Genomic DNA, 16,992 nt, shown 5'->3' on the forward strand with positions numbered 1-16,992 from the left:
TCTAGCACATCTCCTCTGCCTTTTACAGTTTTTAGCTATGTGTCCAAACCTTTGACAATTATAGCACCTCAATGGCTTTGGCACATATACCCTTACTGGGTAACTCATGAAACCCAGGAACACTTTCCTTGGCACTCTTTCTTCTTCAAATTCAATCAATACTGTTTCACTTTCCTTTTTCATTCCCTCCTTTGTTGTTTTCAGTCTTAGAACATTAATTACTTTCCCCCCTTTGATATTCCTCTTCAACTCCTCCATGTTTATACTCATTGGTACACCCGTGATCACTCCTTTACAACCACCATTTCATGCTCCCACCCTCCCTGTATATTCCACCTTGCATTTTTCTATCTCTTTTAGCTTGAGTGCTTTCTCAAGTTGTTCCTCATTCGCACATCTTACCAATAGATTGCCATCATTAAGGACTTTTGCAAATACTATTTCCCCTATCTTATTTGCCAGAGTTGTTGTTAGTACAAACGGGTTAATTTTCTTCATGTGTCCTTGCGCCTTCTCATTAAACCTAATTATGACAACACCTCCTCTCTGAACTTGTTCATCTTCCTCACTTTCAGAACTCTCTCCATTGTCATTTCTTATTCTTTTATTCCCTTTGTCTCGGTTTTCATTCATCCATCCCCTCACTATCTCCTTATTCCCTTTATTTCTCCCTTCACAATAATCCATTTCTCCCCAGCTGCCTACCTCTGATCCCAAATCCCTATCCTGCTCCTTGAGGGAAAGAGAGTGGGGAAGGAGTGGGAATTGCTGGGAGGGGGTTGCCTGGGTCTGGTAATGGCAGACAAGGTGAGAGGAGGGGCTGAGGGAAAGAGAGTGGAAAAGGAGCGGGATAGGGATTTGGGATCAGAGGTAGGCAGCTGGGGAGAAATGGATTATTGTGAAGGAAGAAATTACTGGGCATGGGTGAGAGAACACAGGACAGGGTATTTTTAGCTTTCTTAAGGGGTACAGGGGTTTTTTATAGGATATGATGGATAAACAGAAATAGGGTACTAGGATGGGGAGGATAAAGTGTAGGTTAGGGTATTTGTATGTGTGTGATTGGGTGAAGGGATTTAGAATGTGAGTCCATCGCATATTCCGGAACAGAAGGAGGCGGTAATGCACCATTAAGCTGGGTGCCAACCGCCTTAAAACAAGATGGAGAGAGAGAGAGAGAGAGAATGTTGAGAAAAAAAAAATACATCCAGTGAGTGGCAGTTCTATGGGTGAAACTGCTTTGTTAATAAGAAGAAATAGGAGAGAATGGCCAGACTGGTTCATGCTGACAGGAAGGCAATAGTAACTCAAATAACCACACATTACTACAGTGGGGTGCAGAAGAGCATTTCTGAATGCACAACATGTTGAACCTTGAAGTGAATGGGCTACAGCAGTAGAAGACGGTGAACATAGAGTCAGTGGCCATTTTATTAGGTACAGGGGGATTGTATGTTCTGTCTGACCTCATGTGCTCATTCAGCATTTTGTGTGTGTGGCTTCAGATTTCTAGCATCTGCAGTCTGTCTTGTGTCTCCTAGGGCAATGAGCCATGCAGGTCAACTTTGTGTTTACTAAGCTGCTCCCTTCCAATTCTTTCTCTCATTTTGGACATTCAACATCCACTTCAACACTGACCTTCCATCTCTGTTGGGAGTGATCTCAACCCTCTGTCTCTGTTAGGAGTGATCACTGAACCTCTAGCCCTGTTGGGACAGATCATTGCTCCTCTGGTTCCATTCAAAGTGATCACTGGCCTTCTGGCCCCATTGGGAGAGATTGCTAACCTCTGGTCCCATTAGGAGTGATCATGGCCTCTGGTCCTGTTGGCAGAAATCACTAACCCTCTGGCCCTATTGGGAGAGATCACTGACCCTCCATCTCTGTTGGGAGTGATCACTGAATCTCTAGCTGATCTTCCGGCCCAGTTGGGAGTGATCACATACCTTTTGGCTCAGTTGGGAGTGATCACTGGCTCTCTGGACCCGTTGGGAGTGATCACTGACCCTCTGGCCCCATTGGGTGAGATCACTGACCCTCTGGCACTGTCGGGATTGATCACCGACCCTCTGGCCCCATTGGTAGAGATCTCTGATCCTCTGACCCTGTTGGGAGTGATCTCTGACCCTTTGGCCCCATTGGGAGAGATCTCTGACCCTCTGACCAATTGGGAGAGACCTCCGACCCTCTGGCACCGTTGGGAGAGATCTCTGACCCTCTGGCTCCATTGGGATTGATCTCTGATCCTCTGTCCCTGTTGGGAAAGATCTCCGACCCCCTGGCCCCATTGGGAGAGATCTCTGACCATCTGGCACTGTTGGGAGTGATCATTAATCAGGTCCGAAAGCCTTCAACTTGATGTTACAATATTCCTTGCGGCCTGGAGATGAAGTTATTCATACCCGGTGTTCCTCTTGTTTTTTTCTCTGTGAGCCAGCTTGTGTTCTTGGCCTTTTTTGGGTTTTTGTTCTGACCTTCAGGCATGGCATCGTGCTGGATCCTTTGATCGAGCTCCAAACGGAACGTCACAGGCACCAACAGTTTCCATAACACAAACATTACAAAAATAACAAGCACAACATGCAGAAAAAAATTAAGTAATTTAAAAGATTTTCTATCTGGAAGTAGTTGCCTGTGAAATCATTGTTCACTGGTGCCACCTTTTTTGTCATGTATTTTATTTTGAGATGGGCAGAGTTATTTAAACCAGGAAATGATTTTCCAGAAATATTTTCATATTTGTGAACCAAGAAAGCTGTGCTCTGTCTTGCGTGATATTTTGGTTGGAGCTGACGCTCTTGCTGGTGGTTCCTTTACCAATGCCATTGTCAAACCTGTAAATGAAAGCTAGATGTAACTACTACAATCAATTCAATGGAGAAAAGCTACATTTGTATCTGATTAATCATTAACAAAAGAACTCAAAAGACCTTGGTTTGTGGTAAATCATCAGCAGAGTGCTGGGACTTAAATCTGATCCTGACTTCTGACTGTGGAAGTGATTCACTAGAGTGGATTGCGTTAGCTCAAAACAAAAAATTACAGCAGCATGTCATCCATAACTGTTTGAATGCAAGAATCCTTTGAGAATTAATCTTGAAGTGAATAGAAGAATTATTCATCATTAGTTAAAGATGAAAACTGAAAAAGCAGTTGCTTATAGGTTCTCACAGCTTGATCATCGTATTCAATTTTCAGAGGATTCAGTAAGTCTTTTTTTATCAAAAAATGGCAAAAAATACTTGTGGACAGTCCTGAAATCTTCTGATAATTTGAGGATCTGTGATTAGTAATCTTCAAGATCACTTGAAGGAGCTCAGAATGTTTCCAAACTGCTCTTTGCTGCTCGTTGGAAAATAGCTTAATGCTTCTGTAGTGAACTTCATGTTTGAATTTTGACCTAACAAAGATTATTTTCATTCAGTTTTCTTTCTTCCCCCAGGTTGCCACAGATGGACATGTAAATGAGAGTGACGAAAATGTGGAGCGAGGCAACTGGTCTTCGAAGACCGAATACCTACTCTCTGTGATCGGCTGTGCAGTGGGACTTGGCAATGTCTGGAGATTCCCTTACCTGGCGTACAGGAATGGAGGAGGTACTCTAGAGAATAAGATATGTAGGAGGGAAAAATAGAAACATGGGTGAAGAGCCATTGTTTTATAAATATAGTAATACTAAATTTATTGTATCACAGAACCTTCATTGCACTGGGTGACTAACAGTTTTGAGCATTTCTTCTATCAGGAAAGATTAAGACATTCTTTAAGGTGTAAATTATAATATGTATAATTTTTGGGGATGATCCAAAATACATGACAATTTATCATTAGAAATGAGTGGATCTTCCATTGTGAACAACTGATGATTAATGAACATTGTCATAATGAATAAACTCAACACATCAAGCATATTCATTGTGGGATACAGACCATCAACTGGTTACAACTACTTGAATTATCAACACCTCTACATATGAGTGAGCTCCCATAATATTGCTAAATTCAGAAGTCCAAAGTATGTAGATATGTTATTTCCTTGAATGTCAGAACTCAATTCCTTCCCCTTCTCCCCCTCCCTCTCTCTCCTTCCACAATTATAGTAATTTACTTTCTTACAAGTTTTATGTGTTTTTACAATATTGTGAAAGTATGGTTACCATATTTTTAAAAAGTATTTTTTGACTTAGAGACGCAATTGACCTATGGAACCTCTTTGGTATCCAGGAGTGAGCTGCGTTTTCTCTGGTTTATCTGTGCTGTGTCAGATTTGGGAACTAAGATTTTAATTTGGTGTATGAACTTTGCAAAATGGAGATGACTCTATTCATTTTATTCACAGCTACAGATACAGAAATGAAGCTGAAAAATGAATTTTTCACATGTTCTGTAGGGAACACTAAATCTTACATGACTGAGAGGAAACACAGGAATGATAAATAAATATTTGAGATAATGATCATCAAATGTAAATGGTTATAGACATACAGCACACTTCAGAGATTTGCTCATAATGTCCACCTTCCAGAAATGAAGAAGTTCAAATTGACCTTCATATTGGTGGTACTTGATCTTTCCTATATTTTCTAGGGGTCTTTCTTATTCCCTACCTGCTCATGCTGGCACTTATTGGAATGCCGATGTTTTTTCTGGACACATCCTTTGGGCAATTTGCCAGCCTTGGACCTGTTTCGATATGGAAAGTCGTGCCACTGCTTCAAGGTTATTTGCTTATACTTATTTAAATATGCTTATTTAACTCTACAGTTTAGTTACAATTTGAGTGAGTAATAGTGTTTAAATCTTGCCAATGTACTGTTTTTTAAAGTTTAGTTCGCAGAGCTGAAACAACCTTGTTGGTTCACTGTTCACAGTCGAAGATCTGTTAGATTTTTACAAAAGGGGAATGTAAGGCAAGCCATTTTGTACGAATTAATATAAATAAAAAACATTGCAGATGTGAGAAATCTAAATTAAAAACAGAAAAATCTAGAAATATTCAACCGCTTTAGCCGCATCTATGGGAAGAGAAACACAGCTAACTTCTTAGGTCAAAGAGATCCTTTTTAGAAACAGGAAGGAGCTGTAAGCTGCAGGGAAAGCGATAGGTTAAAACTTTGGTCACCATGAGATAAACTGTGAACAAGGACATCTTGTCACAGAGTGAATGGGAACAGTTAGAAGGTAAGAAAGAGCTTAGATAAAAAGTAATGGAGGAATTGTGAAATAGCGAAATGTGTCCAGTAGGTCAGACCGGACATGTCTTCCATTCCTCGAGGGGGGGAAAAGGGGTCAAACGAGTTAGAAACAACAAGCAAGCTGGGCAATATGATGGATGACAACTGATACAGACATGTGACTGAAATTGTAGAATTTAATCCAAGTCCAGTAGGCTGTGAGTGAAAGATGAAGTTTGCTTTGGACCTCATTGTAACACTGCAGGAGACCACAGTCTGAAAGCACAGCGAGTGAGTGGAATAGAGAACCAAAGTGCCAAGCAATTCCTGAAACAATTGACCTTAGGAAAATTATGAAGTATTTTTACTAGAATTTGTGTATTCCACCAGCTAAGTTTGTCCACGTTGATTTATGTTGGCCTACTCATCTGTCGTAGTTTGTGTAGTTCTTGCCAGGAGTTCCATAACTTCAATTAATCTGGGTATATATATTGAATTGTGCAGTGTAGTAGCGTGAACACAGCTCTTTACAAACATCACTTGTGTAACACTTACCCAACAGGCTGGTATATGTCTAGGGGAAAAGGAGATCCAGCCACTCTCCAACCCCACCTCCCGTACACGCAGGTGCTGTGAGAATCAAGTTTATGCCGCTCGCACACACACCATATCAAACTCACACCAGATACCGTTATGGAATACACTTTAAAGATTTTACTGAAACTAAAAGAGTACTATGCAATACAGTATATATGAAGGAAAAGAAAAGAAAGTAAAAGGTGCTAACTTATAACATTTCAGTCAGTTTAGTTCACATCGTTGGAGCTCAACCATCGAACCATTCGACCCCTCGTCACTTTCCTCCGACCTCCACATCCTCACACCTGGGACCACCCCCGGGGGTCGACCAAGCAGTGCAGTGCATGTCCATCTTCCTCGGCGTCTCCTTCCCGCCTCCCCTGAAAAGACTGCGAAATCCCCAAGCTCCCAGGCTCATGACAAAATAACATTCCCCATTGGTTAAAAAATGAATAATCCCCATATCAACAAGTCCAAAGCTAAACAACTGCGAGAGAAAACACTTATCAGACATAAAAGCATTCCTACTCTAGCAAACCAAAGAAGCCATTTTGATTAACAGTCACAGTACATTGTACACTTCTGTTCTTGGTGGAGGATCTAAAATGAGAGATTCTTGTATCTACAAATGTTCGGAAATCTTCAGCCTTACTTTCAAAGATATGTGAATTCCAATAAGCCTAGAGTCAATCCAGCAGGAGCTGGTAGCATGAACTCTACATATGTCAAACAAATAGTCAGGATTAACAAACACGCCTTCCAATGCCATTTCTCACTAACATACTTGGTGAGTATTCAGTTCATAATATCTCCATTGATCATCTACAAATTATTTATACTAATGAGGAAATGCACCAAAAATTCTTTGATAGAAACTCATTTAGTAAAACACTTTCTTGAAAGCTTCTAGACCCAAGTCACATTTGTACATTTTGCGTTTTTGTGTATCATTTCCAAGCAATCCTCCTGGGCAATTGTAAGGAACAGTGACATATTGTCACAACCACTCCTGAGTTAATAGCTTATAGTTACCACTGCTGAACTAGAATGCATGATGGATAAGTTAATCAATTGTCTAAATCCTTCATATTTCCTCTACCCAAAAATAAAAAATCTAGCCTCCAGGCCAGTTCTGGGCTCCAGGTTTGCCCAAATCCTGGACTTTAATCACACAATTGTCATTGAATCTGCTGGTTCAAGTCCCACCATCTGCAACCACATCAAATTTAAATTCAAGATTAAGTATCATTCAACTCTACAAGTATATAGCCAAAATAAATAGTGTTTCTTGGGACCAAGGTGCAAAGCACATAACCAACACACAGCACACTGTACATAGCATAGAGTACAAATAGTCTATAGTTACAGTTTCAGAAAGACAAACACATAATATAGCAGAAGTCCCTGAGTGCCATGATTATCAATTTTCCATTGAGTGAACACTGGAGGGCAGCACTGATGTGAGGGCCAATTTGAACCCAGTACAAATTCTAGCACAAACCCAGAGGCTCTTATTCTTTCTTCTCCCCTTGGTGTCCCCTCCTCTGGGCGATTTCAACGGGCAACTTTGCGGTGAAGGCCTAGTCCTTTTCACAACCAAGGCAACACAGCTCCCCAGCTGTGGTGAACTAGATATACCTGTCTGACTGCTCCTGTGGCTCCTCCCACAGACCCTGCTGACTGCCCCTGTGGCTCCTCCCACAGACCCCTGTATAAAGGCGACTGTGGCCTGCTGCTCTCCCTCATTTCCCCAGGATGTAGTGTTGTTCTTCAGTCAATAAAAGCCGATATCTCACTTCCTAAGTCTCAGCGTGAGTTATTGATGGTGCATCAATTTTATTGACTGAAAGTTACAACATGGAAACCGCTTTACGCCCAGAACGCCTAGACTTGGACCCCCAAGACCCTGGAGCAGCCCTTGCCTTTGAACACTGGCTGGTATGCTTCCAATCGTACTTAGAGGAGGTTCGTGCCACCGACTCGGCTGTTCGGCTCAAACTTCTCCTCTCGAGGGTCGCCCCAAAAGTTTATTCGTTCATCAGGGACATATCCACCTACGAGGAGGCGCTTGCCGCCCTCAAAAGACAGTACCTGTGGCCAGTAAATCCAGTTTATGCACGGCACCGCTTGGCAACACGAAAACAGCGGCCTACGGAGTCGACTGCTGAATTTCTCCGAGAACTACAGGCACTCGCGCGGACTTGTGACTGCCAAGCGCTCACAGTGGAACAGCATACGGAACTCTTGGTCCGAGACGCTTTTGTGACTGGGGTCCGGTCAGTGTGTATACGCCAGCGGCTGCTGGAAAAAGCTGATCTTACCTTACGCTCCGCGATAGAGACGGCCGATACTTTAGAGGCTGCGCAGCTGTACGCCGAAGAGGTCCAGCCGCGCGATTCCCCGGTTCCGAGCGAATTCGCCAATGCCGCTGCCAGTCGCGGTATCTCAAACCCCACGAATTCGCCAGGTATAAAACTCTGTTACTTTTGTGGGCTTCCGAAACATCCCAGAAACAGCTGCCCGGCTCGCGAAGCGACTTGTTCCAGCTGTGGGAAGAAGGGCCATTTCGCCAAAGTATGTAAGTCTAAACCGCGCCCGGGGTCGAGCAGCGCTGCGTCTGAGACCTGGGGGCCGCCATTTTGCATGACCGGACATCTTTGCCGGCGTCACCAGGCCCCGCCCCCGACTCGCCATCTTGCATGCCCGGATGTGAGCGGCCATCTTTGCCGGCGTCACCAGGCCCCGCCCCCGACACGCCCCGTTCAACGCTGGCTTCCGTGACCCTCGACCAAAGCGCCCCACACCAGCTCGCAAGGTCGATGATGGACATCCTGGTGGAGGGACACAGGACTAGCTGCCTGTTTGACACGGGCAGCACTGAGAGTTTTATTGACCCGGCCACAGTGAAACGCTGTGGACTCGTGACACGGCCGGTACGTCAGAAGATCACCTTGGCTTCTGGGTCGCATTCCACAGACATCCGGGGGGGGGGGGGGGTTGTGTAGCGACATTGGTGGTGCAGGGCACAGAATATCGGGACTTTGCGCTACTGGTCATGCCTCAACTGTGTGCCCCTGTGCTATTGGGGCTGGACTTCCAGAGCCACCTCGAAAGTGTGACTATGGCATATGACGGGCCCCTCCCACCAATCACTGTCAGGAATCCTCAGTTTTGTGGGACTTCGTCATATACCCCGTTACCACACACACATACACCCCGAACCCCACATCCCGCCCAGCACCATGCCGATAGCTGTGCTGCTGACACTATTTGCAACCTCTCCACCCTCAAGATCCCTCCCCCATCGCTGTTCACCAACCTGACCCCCGACTGTAAACCTGTGGCAACTAAAAGTAGGAGGTACAGTGCAGGGGACAGGGCCTTTATTCATTCAGAGGTGCAGCGGCTGCTCAGGGAGGGGATCATTGAGCCAAGCACAAGCCCATGGCGGTCCCAGGTGGTCGTTGTTCGGACTGGGCAGAAAAATAGGATGGTTGTGGACTACAGCCAGACCATCAATAGATTCATGCAGCTTGACGCGTACCTCCTACCCTGCATCGCGGATATGGTCAACCAGATAGCTCAGTACAAGGTGTACTCGACAATTGATCTGAAATCCGCTTATCACCAGCTCCCCATCCGCCCAGAGGACCGCCCCTACACCGCCTTCGAGGCGGGTGGCAGGCTCTATCACTTTCTGCGCGTCCCATTTGGTGTCACAAATGGGGTCTCAGTCTTCCAGAGGGAGATGGACCGGATGGTGGACCAGTACAAACTGACGGCCACATTTCCCTATCTAGATAACATCACCATCTGTGGTCGTGACTGGTCGGATCATGACGCCAACCTCCAACGCTTTTTCCAAGTGGCCGATGCTTTGAACCTCACTTATAACAAGGACAAGTGTGTGTTCAGAACCACACGACTCGCTATCCTTGGGTATGTCGTGGAGAACGGGGTCATTGGCCCTGACCCCGACCGTATGCGCCCCCTGTTAGAACTCCCTCTTCCCACTACTCTCAAGGCCCTCTGGCGGTGCCTGGGTTTTTTTTCCTATTACGCCCAATGGGTTCCCCATTACGCAGACGAGGCCCGCCCCCTGGTCAAGTCTACCACCTTTCCCCTCTCTGCCGAGGCCCGCGCGGCCTTCAGCTGCATTAAAGGGGACATTGCCAAAGCAACGATGCATGCGGTAGACGAGACCATTCCCTTCCAAGTAGAGAGTGACGCCTCTGACGTCGCGCTGGCTGCTACCCTCAATCAGGAAGGCAGGCCAGTGGCGTTTTTTTCTCGTACCCTTCAAGGCTCTGAACTTCGGCACTCCACGGTGGAGAAAGAAGCCCAAGCCATAGTGGAAGCTATTCGGCACTGGAGGCACTATCTCGCCGGCAGAAGGTTCACCTTGCTGACCGACCAGCGCTCGGTTGCGTTCATGTTCAGCAACCAACAGCGGGGCAAAATCCAAAATGATAAAATTTTGCGATGGAGAATAGAACTCTCCACCTACAATTATGATATCCTGTACCGGCCTGGCAGGCTCAATGAACCCTCTGATGCCCTATCCCGGGGACCGTGTGCTAGTGCCCAGCTCGACCAGCTGTATGCCCTTCATGCCCAACTTTGCCACCCGGGAGTCACCCGGTTTTATCATTTCATTAAAGCCCGGAACCTGCCGTACTCCCTGGAGGACATCAGGACGATGACCAGGGACTGCCAGATCTGCGCTGAGTGCAAACCGCACTTCTACCGTCCTGACACTGCGCAGCTTGTCAAGGCCACCCGCCCTTTTGAGCGACTGAGTATTGACTTTAAGGGCCCCCTTCCCTCCACCGACCGCAATGTCTACTTTCTCAGTATTATTGACGAGTACTCGCAATTCCCCTTTGCCGTTCCCTGCCCCGACACTACTACCACGTCGGTCATAAAAGTCCTGCGCCAGCTCTTCACTCTGTTCAGATATCCCTGCTACATCCACAGTGATAGAGGGTCCTCCTTTATGAGTGACGAGTTGCGCCGGTTCCTGCTAGCTAGGGGCAGTGCTACTAGTCGCACCACGAGTTATAATCCCCGGGGGAATGGCCAGGTGGAGAGGGAGAATGCCACAGTGTGGAAGGCCATACTTTTAGCCCTTAAGTCACAAGGGTTGCCGGTCTCCCGATGGCAGGAGGTCCTCCCTGAGGCACTCCACTCTATCCGCTCCCTGTTGTGTATGTCCACTAATGCCACCCCTCACGAACGCTTATTCTCTTTTCCCAGGAAGTCTGTCACTGGGACCACCCTGCCAGTTTGGCTGACGTCCCCGGGGCCAGTGCTGCTATGTAAACATGCGAGGAGTAATAAGTACTCACCACTGGTCGAGAAGGTTCACCTCCTGCATGCTAATCCCCAGTATGCCTACGTGGTCTTGCCTGATGGGCGGGAGGACACGGTCTCTGTCCGCGACCTGGCGCCCGCCGGAGCAGCAGACCACTACCCCGAGCACTCCACGGTAACTATGCACCCTGTACCCGAGGTGACTCCGCACGCACCGTGCCCCACACAGACTCCGTACGCGTCTGTTCCAGGGACCTCGCTCACACGCGAGGGATCCCTGACACCTCCTGTTGGGACAGAATCAACCCACTCTCCGCCTCCGGAGCAAACACCACCTCCGGCACCTGTGCCGTCATCACCTCCGGCTCCTGTGCAATTGCAGCCGGAGCTACGTAGATCGCAGCGAACGATTCGACCACCTGATAGATTAACCTGTAAATATGCTTGGGAATTTTTTTTTAAACAAAGGGGGGGTGAATGTGGTGAACTAGATGTACCTGTCTGACTGCTCCTGTGGCTCCTCCCACAGACCCTGCTGACTGCCCCTGTGGCTCCTCCCACAGACCCCTGTATAAAGGCGACTGTGGCCTGCTGCTCTCCCTCATTTTCCCAGGATGTAGTGTTGTTCTTCAGTCAATAAAAGCCGATATCTCACTTCCTAAGTCTCAGCGTGAGTTATTGATGGTGCATCACCAGCATCATTCTCTGTCAATGAACCAGTGGACTGGACTTATAATATTTGATGTTACCAGTGTCCAACAGGGTCATGCAATCACAATAAAAATGTCCAAGACAATTAGTCATGCTGCACACCATCCAATCTCCAGTCTTAATTGTCCCCGTTCCAGTGCCAGTCTCCATCTGTACATTCCCAACATTAAAATGTCAGCTCTTGATCCAAAATGCTGGACTTTAACACTCTCTTCCCCATATCCCACCATCCTAGTCACTGCAGTATCCTTGACCAGAACCGAAACTTTCAATAAGGTCTCCTGGGGATGTCCCACTAAGAGTATGGACATAGATTTTGATTGAAGGTTTTACAGGCTGTATATGCTGCATTTGATGTTTAATCTATCTTCCATTCATTTTTGGGAAGTGGTTAGTAACCGGAATATCTGGAAGAGGTACAAACCTCCACATTCACAGCACTACAAGTCAGAATAGAGCTCTATGTTCTGAATTCTTTGCTATTTATGGGGATACTGCTACATTACGATGCCTGGCTGGGCAGTTTACATGTTTCAAAGAACACAAAACGTGGTACAACTGTCATGAGTATTTCTTCCAGTAATTTGCTTTTAAGGTCCTCTTTCAACAGGTGCTTAGTGGTAATCAGCATTCAGTCCATACTTCCCTATACCTGATTGCTCTTGGTGGAGAGACACCAATTGAATGATTGCAAGCCTTTCAGTGAAAGTAATCCTACGTCTTGTTGGATAATGAATTTCAGGATTTAGACCTGGTACTGTTGAAGCAATGATAACAGATATCCATGGTTGGAGGGTGTGCAACTTGGGGGAAATCTGATAGTGATGGTGTTTCCACATTCTTGTTCATCACATTGATCCTGGTGGTAGAAGTCAAGGACATGGGATGCAATCAGAATAGCCTGGTCAAGTAACTCAGTGGGTTTTGTAGTTGATGAAAGAGAGGTTGAATGCCAATCACAATTGTTGAGTAGGTCTCTACCAGGAAAATAAAGATTATTTCATTGCAACCTACTCAACAACCTTTGTGTGGGGTTGTGCAGTATTTTATTTAGATTCTATTCTAAACTCATTTTCCCTCATTTATTTTTAGGTATTGGGATCACAATGGTTCTTGTAATTTCATTTATTGACATTTCTTATTGCTGCATCATCGGCTACAGCCTGTATTACCTGTTTGCCTCCTTCCAATCCCCTCTGCCGTGGGCAGACTGCTTCAGCTGGTGGGGAGCAGATGAAACCTGCAGCAGGACACCCAGAGGTACTATGTTAACATCCATTGGAAAAGGCTAGACACCACCTTGGTACTTTCACTTCCATCAGTCTGAATTAATGATAGTAATGGAGACTGGGTCTTTATGTTGTATCTGAAACTTAAATTTAAAGAGAAAATTTTGGAAGAATTCAGCAAATTGTGCAGTATCTGTGGAGAAATTACCTTATTCCTATTTGTTGTTTCTTACCTCTTAGCCAGCTTTCTATCTGTGTATACAGTACATGTTATTTCCAACATCTTGACACGTTGTCAAAAGTCTTCTGAAATTGCAAATATGTTCATATGCTGGTTCTCATTTAATTAAAGATGCCAGAAAAAAGGTCTGCAATATCATGAAGGCTCCCAACCACCTTGTCCCACTCCCATCAGGGCTATGCAGTATCCATGCTAGGACCACCAGACTCAAAATCAGTTCCCCGAGCAGTAAGACAGATCAATACCACTGTCATTAACATCCACCACAGCCCTCACTTTATCATTACCAGTCAATCAACTTATTTACCTGGATGTAGCATCACTATATGTACATACAATCAATCAATGTATATAAACTAATTTATATTTATATTTATTGTGTTTCTTTTATTATTTTGCTCTTTATTTTATTGCATTTTTTTGTGCTGGATCAGATCCAAATTAACAATTATTTTGTTGTCCTTAATACTTGTGTACTGGAAAAGGCATTAAACAATTTTGAATTTTGAAACTTGAATCTTAAATCTTTATTCCAATTAAGACCTCAAATAAATTTCAGAAACACCTTATCCTTTATGATATTGAGCTGACTTTGCTAGATTAGATATCAATTTTAAAAATATGGTGCCAATTTGTTCCCTAAAAATAGATACTTGTGGCGACCCACTTTCTGCGCAGGCGAACCGGCTCTCAAATAGCCAGCGCGCGGGGAGAGACTTTGGTAATGCACCTCTGACGTCATTTCTGCCCGGAGAGGGCGGACGCTAGGGATTAAATGCCAGCGCCGCGAAGTTTGAATAAACTAGTCTCGAAATGACTTACTGACTGTGTGTCGTTATTTCAGCGCTGTGTGTAGTACATCGCTACATTGGTGACCCCGACGGTCCAAACGGGATTTAGACCAAAGATGACCGACTCTTCATCTGTTCACGCAGTTTCGCTAACACTGCCGACTTTCTGGACGCATGTGGTTTAGCCAAGCAGAAGCCCAGTTCCAGATTCGGCAGATATCTTCTGATTCCACGCGTTACTACCACGTGGTGAGCGCCCTTGACCAGGAGACGGCCGCCCAGGTTGCGGATTTCATACAGTCGCCCCCGGAAGAAGGCAAATATGAAGCATTCAAGGTGCTGCTCATTGGGACCTTTGGCCTCTCACGGTGTGAGCGAGGTGCCTGCCTGCTTCACCTGGACGGTTTGGGAGACAGACTGCCGTCAGCATTGATGAACGAGATGCTGGCCCTGGCTGACGGACACAAGCCCTGCCTCATGTTCGAGCAAGCGTTCCTAGAGCGACTGCCCGAGGACATACATCTGCTGCTGGCCAACGCAGATTTCAGCAACCCCCGGAAGGTGGCGGCCCGGGCAGACGTGCTGTGGAAAGCCAAGAGGGAGAGCGTGGCATCCGTCGGTCAGATTACCAGGCTACGTGCACAACAGCAGACCAGACCGGGCCCGGCAGGGGGGCGCACACAATACAGAGGCAGGAGTGAGGAGGCCAGTGAACAGTGGTGTTTCTATCACCAGCGGTGGGGCACAAAAGCCCGCCGTTGTCGCCCGCCCTGCGAGGGCCAGGGCCAGGGCCAGCTACCACTAATGACTATGGCGGCTGGCCACTAGGACAGCCTCTTGTACGTCTGGGACAAACAGTCGGGACGCCGCTTCTTGGTCGACAACGGAGCGGAGATCAGCGTCTTTCCCTCGACAGGGTACGACACCCGCAACAGGAAGCCAGGACCCACCCTGTGGGCCGCAAACGACAGCACGATACAGACCTACGGCACCCGCACAGTGCAGCTGCAGTTCGGTGCCAGCCGGTTCACGTGGGACTTCACACTGGCTGCCGTGGCCCAACCACTCCTGGGGGTGGACTTCTTGCGAGCTCACTGCCTGCTGGTCGACTTACAAGGGAAAAGACTGGTACATGCCGAGACTTTCCAGACGTTCTCCCTGGGTGAAGCCAAGTTGCCGGCCCCACACCTGGACTCCATCACGCTGTCGGACAACGTATTCACCGGAATCCTGGTGGACTTTCCATCGATTCTGGCACCGCAGTTCACGGCAGCCATGCCCAGACACGGGGTACAGCACCACGTCCCGACCCAGGGACCACACCTCCATGCCCGCGCACGAAGGCTCCCCCCGGACAAGCTCCACCTGGCGAAGGAGGAGTTCAAGAAGATGGATGAATTGGGGATTATACGGCGGTCCGACAGCCCATGGGCCTCCCCCCTGCACATGGTGCCCAAAGCAGCTGGGGGTTGGAGACCATGCGGCGACTACCGCAGACTGAATGAGGCTACCACTTCAGACCACTACCCCGTGCTGCACATACAGGACTTTGCAGCAAACCTGCACAGAGCAAGAATCTTTTCCAAAGTAGAGCTCGTCCGGGGATACCATCAAATCCCGGGCACCCTGAAGACATCCCCAAAACAGCACTCATCACCCCGTTCGGCCTGTTCGAGTTCCTCCGAATGCCGTTCGGCCTGAAGAATGCTGCACAGACGTTCCAGCGGCTAATGGATGCGGTGGGACGCGACCTGGACTTTGCGTTCATCTATCTGGACGACATCGTTATAGTCAGCAGTTGTCGTCAGGAGCATCTGTCCCACCTCTGCCAGCTCTACTCCCGCCTGACTGATTTCGGCCTCACGATCAACCCGGCCAAATGCCAGTTTGGTCTCGATACCATCGACTTCCTGGGCCACAGGATTACCAAAGGCAGGGCAACACCTCTGCCCACCAAGGTAGAAGCGATCCGCCACTTTGCCCAGCCCAACACGGTCAAAGGCCTGCAGGAGTTCGTTGGTATGGTGAACTTCTACCACCGTTTCCTCCCCTCAGCAGCCCGTATCATGTGTCCTTTGTACACCCTGATGTCGGGTAAAGGCAAGGACATTACTTGGGACGAGGAGGCCGCGGCCGCTTTCGTTAAAGCCAAGGAAGCCTTGGCAGATGCCGCGATGCTGGTGCACCCTAGAACGGACGTTCTGAACACTCTCACAGTGGACACATCCGACACAGCAGTCGGTGGGGCGAGGGGCGCTGGCAACCCCTGGCATTCTTCAGCAAGCACCTACGACCACCCGAACTCAAGTACAGTGCTTTCGACTGGGAGCTGTTGGCACTGTATCTGGCAATCCGGCATTTCAGGTACTTCTTAGAAGGCAGGCCATTCACCGCGTTCACGGACCACAAACCGTTGACCTTCGCGTTCACGAAGGTGTCTGATCCCTGGTCGGCTCACCAGCAGCGACATCTGTCCTACATCTCTGAGTACACGACGGACATCCAGCATGTCTCGGGAAAGGGCAACGTCGTGGCAGACGCACTCTCCAGACCAGCTGTCCAGGCCCTGTCCCTGGGGGTGGACTATGCAGCACTGGCGGAGGCACAGCAGGCAGACGACGAGATGCCCAGATGCAGGACCGCAGTCTCGGGTTTGCAGCTGCAGGACTTTCTCGTAGGCCCAGGTGAGAGGACCCTCCTGTGCGACGTGGCTACCGGCCAACCTCGCCCTATCGTCCCGGCAGCCTGGAGGCGGCGAATTTTCGACTGCATACACGGTTTGGCGCACCATCTATCAGGACAACCATCCGGCTGGTCTCCAGCAAGTTCGCGTGGCACGGACTTTGCAAGCAGGTCAGTGAATGGGCCAGAACGTGCGCGCAGTGCCAAACAGCCAAGGTGCAGTGGCACACTAAAGCCCTGCAGCAGCAGTTCGAACCCACCCACCGGAGGTT

At 47.7% G+C, this 16,992-nt stretch overlaps 1 protein-coding gene across 2 annotated transcripts in view; it reads left to right on the forward strand.

Annotated features, from left to right (window-relative positions):
• Positions 1–2,970: 2,970 nt before the first annotated feature.
• The window catches only part of LOC140734530 (sodium- and chloride-dependent neutral and basic amino acid transporter B(0+)-like), an 85,475-nt gene continuing 71,453 nt past the window's right edge, over positions 2,971–16,992 (forward strand). For both annotated transcript variants that reach the window (XM_073058615.1, XM_073058616.1), the window contains exons 1-4: positions 2,971–3,206; positions 3,443–3,596; positions 4,588–4,719; positions 12,870–13,037. In XM_073058615.1, coding sequence (XP_072914716.1) covers positions 3,135–3,206; positions 3,443–3,596; positions 4,588–4,719; positions 12,870–13,037 — 526 coding nt within the window. In that variant the 5' untranslated portion in view covers positions 2,971–3,134. The remainder of the gene's footprint in view (positions 3,207–3,442; positions 3,597–4,587; positions 4,720–12,869; positions 13,038–16,992) is intronic.

This window comes from Hemitrygon akajei, chromosome 10 (genome assembly GCF_048418815.1).
Source record: "Hemitrygon akajei chromosome 10, sHemAka1.3, whole genome shotgun sequence".
In the NCBI taxonomy this organism is placed as follows: domain Eukaryota; kingdom Metazoa; phylum Chordata; class Chondrichthyes; order Myliobatiformes; family Dasyatidae; genus Hemitrygon; species Hemitrygon akajei.